We start from the raw sequence: 15,446 nt of genomic DNA, 5'->3' as shown, positions 1-15,446 counted from the left end.
TTGTGTGTGTGTATATATATTATATTTTTCCAAAGCATATACTTCAAATCAGAACTGATGCACCATCCTTGCCTTACTGGAGCCCGCGAAGAGAGTGAGGAGAGATTCCTTAAGGAAAGACTGTGCTCTGGGAGGGGGTAGGTGGCGTCATTTCGGGGTATAAAGCCATGGAATGCTGATTTGTAGGCAGAGTTGTTTAAGGAGGTCTTGTCACACTCAGTGGCATCCGTTATGATAAAGCCAATGGGCTTTTACACTCATCTGTCCATTTCTGTCAAGACCCTATGGCTGAGGTCAGAACGATGTCCTGGGAGAACCAGTTACCTTTAACCTTCCAGTTCAGACACTGCCAGCTTAATTAACTACGTGGAAACTGGCTCACAGATCCTGTTAAGTGCTGCAGCATGACAGCGTTTCTATGAATTTGTTGGTACATGTGGGACTTTAGCTCATCTGAGGAGTTGAACAGCAGCTGTGAAAGTCTTCTACTCACTCCCTGTCGAGGCTGGCCCGGTTTGCTACACAAACAAGGCGGCCCTAGGACCATGGGGCTATTCCTGCAGATGCCCTCTGGAACCAGCTGCTCTGAACATGGTGGGTGTGTTGGAGCAGCAGTTTCTCCACAGTCCACACATAGTTAAGGCTCTGAAAACAGCGCGACGCACAGAAATGATTTCAGATGCTTTTCAGTAGCCACTTTCATGCCAACTCTTTATTTCCATACTAGAAAATCTTTTATTTCCACCTCTAGTGTTCCCTGCTAGCACAGATCACCATCAAACTCAGGCCAGAAACGTTCTGGTCTGCCATGAACAGTCCAGGAGGCACTTGTTCTGCTGCTGTGGAAGTCACCCTGACTCGGGGAGGAAGGGACACGCAGGTGGTGTCAGTCTTGCTCAAGTAAACGGGCTGTTTTCCAAACACCGTGACTTGGCTACTGAGTGGGGATACCTGGTTTCATTGGCAATCTTCCAGTATCTCTCTCGCAAAAGGAACGCTGCACTTTTTGGTTGTCTCTGCCGAGTGAAGACCCCCTTTTTATTCCCCAGCACTCTCAGCGGTGCTAAAATAAAAAAAAAAGACACAAAGCGATTCAGATGACTTCTGATGGGTCAAGTTAGAACCACACTGGAGCCAAGGTAGGCACTACATAGAAATGTCTTTTTTTTTTTTTTTTCTTTTGAGATGATCTCACTGTCCCCCAGGATGGAATGCGGAGACACAATCATAGCTCCTTGCGGCCTCAACCTCCTGGGCTCAGGCGATCCTCTTGCCTCAGCCTCTCAAGCACCACCATGCCCGGCTAATTTTTTTTTATTTTTATTTTTTAGTAAAGACAAGATCTCATTATGTTTCCCAGGCTGGTCTCAAACTACTGGGCTCAAGCAATCTGCCCTCCTCAGCCTCCCCAAAGTGCTGGGATTATAAGCACGAGCCACCATGTTCAGCCAAATGTCCTCTTATAGTTTCAGGATGCTTGCTGTGAAACGACAATTTATGGGTTGAAATATTTAAGTACCACTGCTCTGCTCAAACACCCGGGTTCCCTGGTGTGTTGATTCCTAGTTTTCTACTCTGTTAGGGGAAATACCCAAAACAGTGGCCGGGTGTGGTGGCTCATGCCTGTAATCCCAGCGCTTTGGGAGGCTGAGGCAGGTGGATCACCTGAGGTCAGGAGGTCAAGACCAGCCTGGCCAACATGAGGAAACCCCATCTCTATTAAAAATACAAAAAACAGGCCAGGCGCATTGGCTTATGCCCATAATCCCAGCACTTTGGGAGGCCGAGGCAGTTGGATCACAAGGTCAGGAGTTCAAGACAAGCCTGGACAATATGGTGAAACCTGGTTTCTACTAAAAATACAAAAATTATCTGGGCATGGTGGTGGGTGCCTGTAGTCCCAGCTACTCAGGAGGTTGAGGCAGGAGAATTGCTTGAACCCAGGAGGCAGAGGTTGCAGTAAGCTGAGATTGTGACTGCACTCCATCCTGGGCAACACAGTGAGACTCCGTCCCCCCCGCCCCAAAAAAAAGCACCAAAAGTTTATCTTTTATTTGCAAAATAAGATTTACATGCTGGGTACCCAGCTGTCTGGTAACTGGGTTGGCAGAGAGCTGGGGGTATCTGGGACAGTTACCCTTCAAAATGCTTGGGTCTTTCTGAAGAGATAGCGCCGTGTGGGAGCCAGGGTCCTGACCAACCACAGGTGCCTACGTGGGACCTACTGGTGGAGGTCAAAGCCCTCTGGGGCCAACATCCAGCATGGCAGCACCCACCACTGGTGGTCATTAGGCCTGAGCTGAGCCTGGTGGGGAGCACAGTTGGCATCGAGCTATCAGGACTGTGCTCTCAGGACACTCTCCGTCCCCAGTGAGACCACCACTAAATGGAAATGTTAAATGGAAAGGAAGCCTTCCCCACCAAAAGGTTCAAGACTGTTTCTTCCATGAGTGAACACAGGCACCGCCAAGTACTTTGTCAAATGCAGCCCTTACAACACCCACAAGGTGGCGGCATTATCCCCACTGGACAGGCTTATGATACGCTTAGGCGACTTGCCCATCGTGATGCAGCTCATTTTTTTCTTTTTAAGACCGAGTCTCAGCCCGCCATGGTGGCTCAAGCCTGTAATCCCACCACTTTGGGAGGCCGAGGCGGGCGGATCACCTGAGGTTGGGAGTTCAAGCACAGCCTGTCCAACATGGAGAAACCCCGTCTCTACTAAAAATACAAAATTAGCTGGGTGTCATGGCACTTGCCTCTAATCCCAGTTAATTGGGAGGCTGAGGTAGGAGAATTGCTTGAACCCGGGAGGTGGAGGTTGCAGTGAGCTGAGATAGTGCCACTGCACTCCAGCCTGGGAAACAAGAGCAAAACTACATCTCAAAAAAAAAAAAAAAAGTCTCACTCTATCATCTAACCTGGAGTACAGGGTGTGATCTTAGCTCATTGCAACTTCCGTCTCCCAGATCCAATCAGTCCTCATGCCTCAGTCTCCCAAGTGGCTGGTATTACAGGCATGCGCCACCACGCCTGGCTAATTTTGTATTTTTAGTAGCGACAGGGTTTCTCCATATTGGCCAGGCTGGTCTCAAACTCCTGACTTCAGGTGATCTGCCCACCTCGGCCTCTCAAAGTGTTGGGATTACAGGCATGAGCCACTGCATCCAGCCCGCAGACCATTTCTTATCACATAAAGCCTCACGCCTCTCCACAAACTGCCATCACGGATGTCCCCAGACACCATTTATTGCAGGTGGCATGCAGAGAAGAGCTTCCTGTTCTCCTTTTCCCTTTACCTCTTCCTTCTCACTTCATCTTGTTCATTCATTCATCCCTTTTCCACTCTCACTTTTAAGCTTTAACCTTTCAAAGGCCTGTCTTCCCCCATAAGGAATGTATTGCAATTCCCACCACTACCATGTCCTTCTCCAACCCACCAAACTGCCGTCCTGAGTTTACAGTAAGTCCATAAACTAAGAAGAAATGGGACACATTCATTGCGAACATGGCAGCCCCTCATCCATCCCCACGTGAGAACACAGATCTTATTCTCTTTGAAGACCAATTTTGTTTTTTAAAGGCAGGTCTCGCTCTGTTGCCCAGGCTCTCGTGCAGTGGTGCAATCACAGCTCACTGTAGCCTCCAACTTTGTGCTCAGGTGATCCGCCTGCCTCAGCTTCCCAAGCAGCTGGGACTACAGGCACACACCACCACGCCTAGCTAATTTATTTTTGTAGAGATGGGGTCTTGCTATGCTGAACAGGCTGGTCTCAAACTCCTGGTCTCAAGTGATCCTCCCAGCTTGGCCTCCCAAAGTTCTGGGATTACAGGCATGAGCCACCACGCCCAGCCTGAAGACTTTTAAATGCTGCCACGTTCAAGATGCGTTGAAACTCACCTGTATTCACTTTTGCAAGTGAGTAATATACAACAGCCTGAAATACCTTAAGCTTCTCAGGCTTTGTACCCTACTATGGAATAATGAGTGTTTCTCAAAAGTAAATCCATAATGAGGTCCTATTTTTCCTTCCTCCTTGGCTATGAAATAGACAAGAACAAGGCAAGCTAGCCATTTCCGTCTCACCATAGCTGACTCTCCTGTTTGCTTTTTGACCATATTTGGGAGGCGGGGGGCCTGGGTGCTTTCCTGCTTCCTAAGCACAACTTACTTTTCCTACAAAATTCTCAACGCAACCTACATGGATTAACCCAGCTTCCCCACTGTTTCCAATATTCTTACAATTGAAATGGCCAGCATTGGCAAGGCAACCTGAAAAAATAAGGACGGGTACCTTATCCCATAAGCCAAACTGCCACTTACACTGTTCAGTCATGAAATCGGCAAAATTCCAGATGAGCTCTCCAACCACGTACTTTCTGCGTTTTTGATCCAGAACCACATGGTACTGCTCTAGCAGACTCTTCTGGTACTCTTCAGTGAACATCAGAGGTGGATCCTGGGATTCAAGGCAAAGAGAATGTAAGAGTCAGAACTGGCAGAATTGTAAAGTTAGATAAAAATAAAGATCCACTTGATGGTGACCAAAATATCTGTCCTCACAGGGGGCTATAGTGACTTCATGACTCACTGAGGTCAAGACAGCCAGGGAATGATGTAACCCAGAATAAAAAAGGAGGTTTAAAGAAAAAGATAACCTTAATGAGCAACTGCTTTATTTATGAATGTAATTTGATATTCGCTTTACATTACTTTTCTGCCTCTATCTGCTGGTACAATCTTAAAGCTAACCTACACTACTGGTAAAAATATGTCTTTGGGCCAGGTGCAGTGGCTCATGCTTGTCATCCCAGCACTTTAGGAGGCTGAGGTGGGCGGACTGCTTGAGCCCAGGAGTTCAAGACCAGCCTGGGCAACACATCAAGACCCCATCTCTATGAAAAATACAAAAATCATCCAAGCCTGGTGGTACACATCTGTGGTCCCAGCTACTTGGGAGGCTGAGGTGGGAGGACTGCTTGAGCCCTGGAGATCGAAGTGGCAGTGAGCTGTGTTCACACCACTGCACTCCAGCTTAGGTGACACAGTGAGACCTTGTCTCTGATATATATATGTATATTAATTAAATTAAATTAAACTAAACTAAACCAGGCTGGGCATGGTAGCTCAGGTCTCTAATCCCAGTACTTTTGGAGGTCGAGGCAGGAAGATCACTTGAGCCTGGAGTTCAAGACTAGTCTAGGAAACACAGTGAGACCCAGTCTCTACAAAAAGTCTAAATATTAGCCAGGCGTGGTGGCACACGCCTGAGATTCCAGCTACTTTGGGGGCTAAGGAGGGAGGATTGCTTGAGCTCAGGAGGGTGAGCAGTGAGCTGTGATTATGCCACTGCACTCCAGCCTGGGCAACAGAGTGAGGCTGTCTCAAAAACATTGTTTTTAATTAAACTAAATCAATTCAGTTATCCTAGTCATATATCAAGACTTCAATAGCCATGTGTAGCTAGTGTGTACCCTTTCAGACAGTGCAAATGTAGAACATTTCCATCACTGCAAGATTTTTTTTTTGTTGTTGTTGTTTTTGTTGTTTTTTGAAACAAGGTCTCACTCTGTCACCCAGGTGGGAGTACAGTGGTGCAATTATGGCTGCCTCGACCTACTGGGCTCAATTTTCCCACCTCAGCCTCCCAAGTAGCTTGAACTACAAGCACTCACAACCATGCCCAACTAATTTTAAATTTTTTGTAGAGATGGGATCTGTGTTACACAGACTGGTCTCAAACTCCTGGGTTCAAGAGATCCTCTGACCTTGGCCTCCCAAAGTGCTAGCATTCCAGGTGTGAGCCACCAGGCCCAGCACTGCAGAGGTTCTATCAGCACCGACCTAGACCCTCTCGAGAGTTTCTTAAGAGTTTAGAGCTGGGGCTTGGCACGGTGGCTCATATCTGTAATCCCAGCACTTTGGGAGGCAGGTGGATCACTTGAGGTCAGGAGTTCAAGACCAGCCTGACCAACATGGTGAAACATCATCTCTACTTAAAATACAAAAGTAGGTAGGCATGGTGGTGCATGCCTGTAATCCCAGTTACTCGGGAGGCTGAGGCACAAGAATCGCTTGAACCTAGGAGGTAGAGGTACGTGAGCCAAGATTGCACCACTGCACTCCAGCCTGGGCGACAATAGCTAAACTCTGTCGGAAAAAAAAAAAAAAAAATCAGAGTTGTTTACCTTTTCAGAAAGGATAAGCATGGCATTCTATAAGCATGATAAATTTAAGGGTGCAAACAAAACAGCACAGTCCACTGTGGGTGGCTATTCCCTGTGTGTCAACGGGAGTCCCAGGAGATGTGACAAACAAGTGTGAGCTGGCTGGGGTGGGAATGAGGGGCTGGATGGGGTTCAGGAATACACATGAAAAAAAAACCTCACAAGACAAACCAACATATCTTTGGTGAGGAGGACAAAAAAATCAGATGGATTAAAAACATGGGGAGAGGCCGGGCATGGTGGCTCATGCCTGGATTCCCAGTACTTTCGGAGTTCAAGGCAGGAGAATCACATGAGGCCAGGAGTTCCAGACCAGCCTGATAGCGAGACTCCATCTTTACAAAAAAATTAAAAATAAGCTGCCCATGGTGGTGATGCCTGTAGTCCCAGCTACTCAGGAGGCTGAGGCAGGGGAATCGCTTCAGCCCAGGAGTTGAAGGCTGCAGTGCGCTATGATGGCACCACTGCACCCCAGCCTGGGCAACAGAACAAGACCTTGCAAAAAAAAAAAAAAAAAAAAAAAAAAAAAAGGCTAACACAGTGGATCACACCTGTAATCCCAGCACTTTTGGAGGCCAAGGTGGGAAGATCAATTGAATCCAGGCGTTTGAGACCAGCCTGGACAACATAGCAAGACCCCAGCTCTCAAAAAATAAAGGAAAAAAAAGGATCCTTTAGTTGGTGATTGTGGTGCCAACATGGGAATTCCAGGCAGAAGAAACAGCTCAAGCAAGAGCGGGAGAGCAAACGAGGGCAGTGGAAACAGATCAGTGGCTGGGAGTGAGGGGAGAAGAGGATGAAAACCCAGGAGAGAGCAGAGGACACCGAGTGTCCTGACCAGGGTTTAGGGCTTTGTCCTGTGGGCCTGGGGGAGCCAATGACAGGACTCCCTAAATTGTCATCTGTGACTAGCACAGAGGCTCACACCTGTAATCTCAGCACTTTGGGAGGCTGAGGCAGGAGATCACTTGAGCCGAGGAACCAAGATCAGCCTGGGCAACAAAGCAAGACCCCGTCTCTACAAAAGTAAAAAAAATTAGCCAGGCATGTTGGCATGTGCCTATGGTCCCAGCTACTCAGGAGGCTGAGGTGGGAGGATCACTTGAGCCCAGGAGGTTAAGGCTGCAGTGAGCAGTGATCACATCACCACACTCTAGCCTTAGTGACAGAGAGACCCAGTCTCAAAAACAAATACAAATTTGGATTTGCTAGAAAGACTACTTGGGCATGGGTGATAGGAGGCTGTCTGGAAACAAAGCCAGTAAGGAGGCCACCTCTGAGGACCAAGCAAGTGGGGCAGAGGCCTGGCTGCTGGCAGGAGAGAACGTGGACAGGGCAGAGGGAGGTAAGCCCAAAGCTGAAGTGAGGGGAGCAGTGCAGTGGGTGCAGGGCAGGCTGGGGGAGGTGAGTGACATCTCCAGAAAGCTCAACACTGCTTACGTGGTGAAACCCTACAATCGTTTCCGCTCCATACTCGCTCTGAATAATGGGCTTCTGATACATCTTATGCCAGTTCTCAAACTGGGTGGTAAGCTGCCGTTGAATCAACTCCAGGTGCCCGAAGTCATTATACCAAGAGTAGTAGCTGTTCACACAGATCACGTCCACATACGGAGCCTAGGACCAGAGCAGCAGAGACCATTCAGCACCCAGAAGACAGCATGACTCAGCACTCACACACTGCGGGGCTCCTCTGACAGAGAACGTAAGAAGGGGATGTAATCCCAGCACTCTGGGACGCTGAGGCAGGAGGATGGCTTGAGGCCAGGAGTTCGAGACCAGCCTGGGCAACACAGCAAGACCCCAGCTCTACAAAAAATAGTAGTAAGAAAATTAGCAGGGCATGGTGGCTCATGCCTGAAATCCCTGCACATTGGGAGGCCACGGTGGGAGGATCGCTTGATCCCAGGAGTTCAAGACCAGCCTGGGCAACATCACAAGTCCCCATTTCTACTAAAAACAAAAACAAAAACAAAAACAACAACAACAAAAAAACACCTAGAACGGGAAGAGCTGCCTCCTGGGGCTGAGAACATGCAAGTACACCAATTTAGATCCTGAAATTACCCTGCTCCATAGACAGGAAACATGGTCACAAAGTGGCCCAAAGGAGGCAGGCCTGTCACTCCACGTTGATGCTCACGACATGCGCAGCTGGGAAGGGCTGTGAGAGGCACAGCAGCTGCCAACGCACAGTCCTCAGCCAAAGCCCAGGGCCCCCGCCACTGGAACTGTGTCCTCTCCAGGCAGCACTCCCATCACTGGGCTTCCCCTCACTTTGCCCTGGAGAAGCGCTCCCACCCGAGAGGCCGATGAAGTCATTCTCACAGAAAATCTTTTGTTTTGTTTTGGAGACATAGTCTTGCTCTGTCACCCAAGCTAGAATGTTAGTGGTGCGATCTCAGCTCACTGCAACCTCTGCCTCCCATGATCAGGTGCTTCTTGTGCCTCAGCCTCCCGAGTAGCTAGGATTACAGGGGCACACCACCATGCCTGGCTAGTTTTTTGTATTTTTGGTAGAAACGAGGTTTCACCAGTTGGCTGGGCTGGTCTTGAACTCCTGACCTCAAATGATCCGCCTGCCTCAGCCTCTGAAAGTGCTGGGATGATAGACGTAAGCCACCATGCCCGGCTGTCACAGAGAATCTTGAGGCAGCTTTCACGAGGCAGCACTGTGGGCTGTAGAGGACTTGCAAGAGTCCATCCTAGGAGCAGGGCAGGGAAGACCGAGTAGGACCACCCCAAGCTTCAGCAAAGCAGTGCTCACGGCTGAGCAGCAGAGGCTTCTGTGTCCAACTGGCTAGTTTCTAATGTGTCCTGAACACACTTCTTTCTAGTAAAAATGCTGGCCGGGTGCGGTGGTTCACACCTGTAATCCCAGCACTTTGGGAGTCTGAGGTGTTGGATCCTGAGGTCAGGAGTTTGAGACCAGCCTGGCTAACATGGCAAAATCCCACCTCTACTAAAAAATACAAAAATTAGCCAGGTGTGGTGTGTTGTCCACTGTAATCCCATCTACTCAGGAGGCTGAGGCAGAATTGCTTGAACCCGGGAGAAGGAGGTTGCAGTGAGCTGAGATTGCGCCATTTCACTCAAGCCTGGGCAACAGAGCAAGACTCCATCTCAAAAAAATAAGAATGTTAATGTCAGCCAGGCCCTGTGGCTCGTCCCTGTAATCCCAGCACTTTGGGAGGCCAAGGCAGGAGATCACTTGAGCTCAAGAGTTTGAGACCAGCCTGGGCAACATAGAGAGATCCCACCTCTACAAAAAAATGTAAAATTAGGCAGGCGTGGTGGTGAAAACCTGGAGTCCTAGCGACTTGGGAGGCTGAGGCAGGAGGATCACTTGGGCTCAGGAATTCAAAGGCTGCAGTGAGCTGTGATCACAGCACTGCACTCTAGCCAGGGCAACAGAGTAAGACCTTGCCTCTACACAAGAAAAAGGAAAACTTAGGTTCCAACCTTGGAGTTACTAAATCAGGATCTAAGAATGTAGAGATCTGGCATTTCATAAAAACTTCCCCTAGAGATTCTCATCAGCCAGGCGTGGACCAGATGAACTCTAAGCTCCCTTAAACCTTTGACGTTTTATGCGTTTATTACATTGAAGTGCAAAAAACGCTGAGTCCAAACTGAGCAAATAAATCCCATCTCCCTGTGCCCAGCCTCCCTGGATTGAGAAAGACGCACTGCCTGGCGAGTAAGCAGGGGGAGAATTCTCATTAACCCAAAGACCAGCTGTGAAAACAGACTGGATGCAGCTGGGCACAGTGGCCCATACCTGTAACCCCAGCCCTTTGGGAGGCCGAGGCAGGAGGATCGCTTGAGCCCAGGAGTTCGAGACCAGCCTGGGCAACATGGCGAGACCCCCATCTCTATCATTTTAAGTAAAAAACAAAATGAAAAAACACCCAGATTGGCAGTGCATGGTTCTTTCCAGCTGTTCCAATGAGCAGGTTTCAGGACGAGCCTAGGCAAAGTCAGGGAGAAGTGGGATGGGGGCCCCCAGGCTCACCCCCTTGTCTGCTGTATAGTTGGATCTGGTCACAAAGGTCACAGGCCGGGAGGGGTCCAAGGCTTTGGTGTGAGCGATCACCATCCTGTCCACAAAAGGCAGAAGACACAGTTTCTGTCAGTCCAGGAATGGCTCAGACACCCTCCCATCCTCTCTGTCCCATCTTCCCCCGCCAGAATACAACACGGGGCCAGGCAAGATGGCTCACACCCATAATCCCAGCAGTTTGGGAGGCCAAGGCAGATGGATCACCTGAGGTCAGGAATTCAAGATCAGCCTGGCCAACATGGTGAAACCCCTTCTCTACTACAAATACAAAAATTAGCTGGGCATGGTGGCGCATGTCTGTAACCCCAGCTACTCGGGAGGCTGAAGCACAAGAATCACTTGAACCCAGGAGGTGGAGGTTGCAGTGAGTTGAGATCGCGCCACTACACTTCAGCCTGGTCCACAGAGCAAGACCCTGTCTCAAAACAAATAAAAACAAAGAAAAAAAAAAAAAAAGCATGGAGCCACTGCTTTCTTCCCTAACTGGAGATGTATTTTACGTAAGGGCACATGTTCCTCTAGTCCTAGACCGAGCTCTCTAACACCACTCTTTCTCCCCGCATCTCCAAATCCTATCCTCCCAGAGGAGCAGCCACCCTTCCAGGTACACAGAGCCGAGGCCACTGGACTGCTAAAAATGAGGTTGACTCCCTGAAACAGCTCTTGAACACAGGAGTGGATGGGTGCAGATTTGGGTGGGTATTTATTAATGCATCAAGCAAACAGGGGCACTCCCTGGAAAGTAGGCATGGGGCTGGGTGTGAGGTGCTCAGCAGGGACTCAAATCTAAGTCCACAGGTCCTGGGCAGTGGGAGTGGAGACGCATGCACAGAGACATGGTGCAAGAGCTGGGCACGGTGGCTCACACCTAGAATCCCAGAACTTTGGGAGGCTTACTAGAGACCAGCATTTCAAGACCAGCCTGGGCAACATAGCAAGACCTTGTTTCTACAACAAATTTAAAAATTAGGGGCGGGCATGGTGGCTCATGACTGTAATCCCCCCAGGACTTTGGGAGGTTGAGGCAGATGGATCATGAGGTCAAGAGTTTGAGACCAGCCTGGCCAACATGATGGAATTCCATCTCTACAAAAAATACAAAAAAAAAAAAAAAAACTAGCCAGACATGGTGGCACGCACCTGTAATGCCAGCTACACATGAGGCAGGAGAATTGCTTGAACCCAGGAGGTAGAGATTGCAGTGAGCCGAAATCATACCACTGCTCTCCAGCCTGGGCAACAGAGCAAGACTCCATCTCGTGAAAAAAAAATTTAAACTTAGCCTGGCATGGCAGTGCACGCCTGTGATCCCAGGTATTTGGGAGGCTGAGTGAGGAGGATCGCTTAAGCCCAGGAGGCTGAGGTGGCAATGAGCCATGATTACACCACTGCACTCCAGTCTGGGGAACAGAGCGTGTCCCTGACTCTGAAAAACAATGAAAGAAATGTTTCAAATGGAAATGACAAGTGGTGGCAGAAATTGGGCTCTGCTAGACAATAAACATAACTTGGACTGGAGAGTCAGGGACGGCCTCTTAGAAGAAACGGCCCTCAGGCCAGGCGCAGTGGCTCACACCTATAATCTCAGCACTTTGGGAGGCTGAGGGGGGCAGATCACCTGAGGTCGGGGGTTTGAGACCAGCCTGACCAACATGGAGAAACCACGTCTCTACTAAAAATACAAAATTAGCCAGGCATGGTGGCACATGCCTGTAATCCTAGCTACTCGGGAGGCTGAGGCAGGAGAATTGCTTGACCCTGGAAGGCAGAAGTTGCGGTGAGCCCAGATGGCACCATTGCACTCCAGCCTGGGCAACAAGAGCAAAACTCTGTCTCAAAAAAAAAGAAGAAGAAGAAGAAATGGCCCTGACACTGAGTAGAGTTAACCAGAAGGGATGAAGGGAAGAAAAACCCAACAGAAGACCCATCCGTGCTCAGAGCTCCCAGCACCCGCCCAAGGCCTCCACAGTAGACTGGTTTTTTGTTTGTTTGTTTGTGTGTGTGTGTTTTTTTTTTTTTTTTTTTTTTTTTTTGAGAGACAGAATCATCTCACTCTGTAGCCCAGGCTGGAGTGCAATGACATGATCTCGGCTCACTGCAACCTCTGCCTCCCAGGTTCAAGCGATTCTCCTGCCTCAGTCTCCCAAGTAGCTGGGATTACAGGTGCCCACCTCCGCGCCTGGCTAATTTTTGTATTTTTAGTAGAGATGGGGTTTCAATATATCTGTTGGCCAGGCTGGTCTCAAACTCCTGACCTCAGGTGATCCACCCACCTTGGCCTCCCAAAGTGCTGGGATTACAGGTGTGAGCCACCACACCCAGCCTAGACTGTTGTTGAAGCCTGTTTTCCTCCTTCCTCAGTCCATTTCTTCTTTTACGCCCTCCCCAATCATTGCTCTGCCCATCCAAAGGCTGTGGCTGGCACAGATCAGAACAGAACTCCCTACCTCAAGTTCCACACCCACACTCTCCAACAGCCAGGCTCTCAGATGGGAAGCTTCAAAGCCTTGGGACAGCCTGGCTGAACCTCTCCAGCCTGGGTGGCTCCCTTCAAATCCTGCCTCAGAAAGCAGGCATCTCCTCTGGTCACCTCCCAAAGAAGCCTGTCTGGAAGCCTCAAACACCTGCTCCTGGAAGCCTGTACTCTTCCCCTTCCCTTCGCAACAAACGTCCTGTCCACCCAGTCCTGCTGAGCACACCCCTGTGGCCTGAGCTCTGAATTGTCCACGGCCCAGGCTGCGACAACTTCTCAGAGCCTTCTGCCTGCTGCAGACTTGGCTCAGCCCAAAGCACTGCATGAAATTGGGGTGTGCTGTATGAGTCAAGAAGCATTTCTACCACCTTTGCTGCCTCTACCGCAAGTGAAAAACCTACTCTGAACGCTGAGTTAGAACTGCACGATTATAAGGAAGAAAAGGGGGCCGGGTGCGGTGGTTCACACCTGTAATCCCTGCACTTTGGGAAGCTGAGGCAGGAGGATCACTAGAGGCCAGGAGTTCCAGACCAGTCTGGCAAACGTGGTGAAACCCAGTCTCTACTAAAAATACAAAAATTAGCCGGGCACGGTGGCCTCCACCTGTAATCCCAGCACTTGGGAGACCAAGGTAAGTGGATCTCCTGAGGTGAGGACTCCAAGACCAGCGTGGCCCAACATAGTGAAACCCCGTCTCCACTGAAAACTGCAAAAGTTGGCCAGGCACGGTGGCTCACGTCTGTAATCCCAGCACTTCGGGAGGCCAAGGTGGGCAGATCATGAGATCAGAAATCGAGACCACCCTGGTCAAAATGGCAAAACGCTGTCTCTACTAAAAATACAAAAATTAGCAGGGTGTGTTGGCGTGTGTCTGTAGTCCCAACTACTCAGGAGGCTGAGGCAAGAGAATCACTTGAACCTGGGAGGTGAAGGTTGCAGTGAGCTGAGATTGCACCACTGCACTCCAGCCTGGCCACAGAGTGAGACTCCATCTCAAAAAAAAAAAAAAAAAAAAAAAAGGCAAAAGTCAGCAGGCGTGGTGGCCCATGCCTGTAATCCCAGCTACTCGGGAAGCTGAGGCTGGAGAATTGCTTGAACCCAGGAGGCAAAGGTTGCAGTTAGCTGAAATCATGCCCCTGCACTCCAGCCTGGGCAACAGAGGGAGACTCCGCATCAAAAAACAAACAAACAAAAAAAGCAAAAATTAGCTGAGTGTGATGATACACATCTATAATCCCAGCTACTTGGAAGGCTGAGGCAGGAGGATCACGTGAGCCTGGGAAGTCGAGGCTGCAGTGAGCCAACATTGCACCACCGCACTCTAACCACGGCAACCAGAGTGAGAACCCATTTCGAAAAACAAAACAAAACAAAAAAAAACCAGGCCAGGCACAGTGGCTCATGAGTGCCTGTAATCCTAGCTACTCAGGAGGCTAAGGCAGGAGAATCACTTGAACCCAGGAGGCAGAGGTTGTAGTGTGCCAAAATCACGCCACCGCACTCCAGCCTAGGCAACACAGTGAGACTATATCTCAAAAATAAAAATAAACAAATAGAAAACCACAATGTGGGTGGGTATTTGGTCCCCTGAATGTCCAGGTATAGACGGCCTTCCATTGGGCTGGACGGGAGGCTGATCTTGAACAGTACACGCCCACCCCAGCCAGCCACCTGCCAGGGTCTCCTCCCCAGTCTAGCCGAGGGCAGGCAGGGGGCACTCACTTCAAGTAGTAGCCGGCAGATTCTAGGTGGGACGCAGGCTCATTGGCCACAGACCACATCACGACGGCAGGGTGGTTCTTGTCCCTGCGCACCACTTCCTCCATCATCCGCATGTGGTTTTGCAGGGACACGTTGTTGAAGAACTGCCTGCAGGCCAGGAGGGAAGGGACAGAGGGTCATGGTGCAGCCCACGGGCTGGGCAGGTGAGCAGGTGCACAGAGGGGACTCACGGCAGTGCCAGGCCCACGCCAGGACACTCATCGATGACCACAATCCCATAGCGGTCACACATCTGCAGCACTTCCTCGGCGTAGGGGTAGTGGCTGGTGCGGAAGGCATTGGCACCAAGCCAGCGAAGCAGGTTGAAGTCCTTCACCAGCAGCGGCCAGTCGAAGCCCTTCCCTCGGATCTACGAGACAGCAGAGCTGAATGACCCCTGTCCCTGTCGAAGCTGCACTTCCTCTGAGAGCCAGGACCCTGGAGAGCCACCCCACGAGTCCCCTCTCCATTTGGAGCCATTTGCCTCATTGCCCTGAGCTGCCCTCAACTGCAGGACACAGGGAAGGTGAAAGTGGAGGGTGACCAGAAGCAGCCCCCACAAGGACCCAGGAGCCCCAACGCACGTCCGCATCCTCATGCTTGTTGACGCCGTGGAAATAGAAAGGTTTCCCATTGATGAGGAACTGGCTTTCGGTGACAGCCACAGTGCGGATCCCCACAGGGAGTGTGTAGAAGTCAGACACAGGCCCCGGTGACATCTGTGCAGTCAGGCGCACCTACAACAACCAAAGCACCAGGTGTGAGCACCCGACAGCCTGAGCCCCATCCGGCCTGCCCTCTGCCAGGAAGGCCCCTCGTGCACCCCAGCAGCCGCCTCTGGGCCTGTAAGCAGAGATGCAGCAATCAGAGGCTCTGCCCTTCCCTGGCTGACCCTGGGACCTGCCCTTCAAAACGGGGCCT

General features: G+C 50.3%; 1 protein-coding gene across 3 annotated transcripts in view; it reads right to left on the bottom strand.

Annotated features, from left to right (window-relative positions):
* Positions 1–683: 683 nt before the first annotated feature.
* The window catches only part of LOC104667968 (beta-glucuronidase), a 22,016-nt gene continuing 7,253 nt past the window's right edge, over positions 684–15,446 (bottom strand). For all 3 annotated transcript variants that reach the window (XM_030932525.1, XM_030932526.1, XM_030932527.1), the window contains 7 exons: positions 15,110–15,262; positions 14,717–14,895; positions 14,487–14,633; positions 10,244–10,328; positions 7,669–7,845; positions 4,325–4,460; positions 684–1,063 (listed from right to left, as the gene is read on the bottom strand). In XM_030932525.1, the coding sequence (XP_030788385.1) occupies positions 897–1,063; positions 4,325–4,460; positions 7,669–7,845; positions 10,244–10,328; positions 14,487–14,633; positions 14,717–14,895; positions 15,110–15,262 (1,044 nt within the window). In that variant the 3' untranslated portion in view covers positions 684–896. The remainder of the gene's footprint in view (positions 1,064–4,324; positions 4,461–7,668; positions 7,846–10,243; positions 10,329–14,486; positions 14,634–14,716; positions 14,896–15,109; positions 15,263–15,446) is intronic.

The sequence above is a fragment of the Rhinopithecus roxellana genome, chromosome 6 (genome assembly GCF_007565055.1).
Source record: "Rhinopithecus roxellana isolate Shanxi Qingling chromosome 6, ASM756505v1, whole genome shotgun sequence".
Classification (NCBI taxonomy): Eukaryota; Metazoa; Chordata; class Mammalia; order Primates; family Cercopithecidae; genus Rhinopithecus; species Rhinopithecus roxellana.
This window is presented reverse-complemented; position numbering and strand designations above follow the sequence as displayed.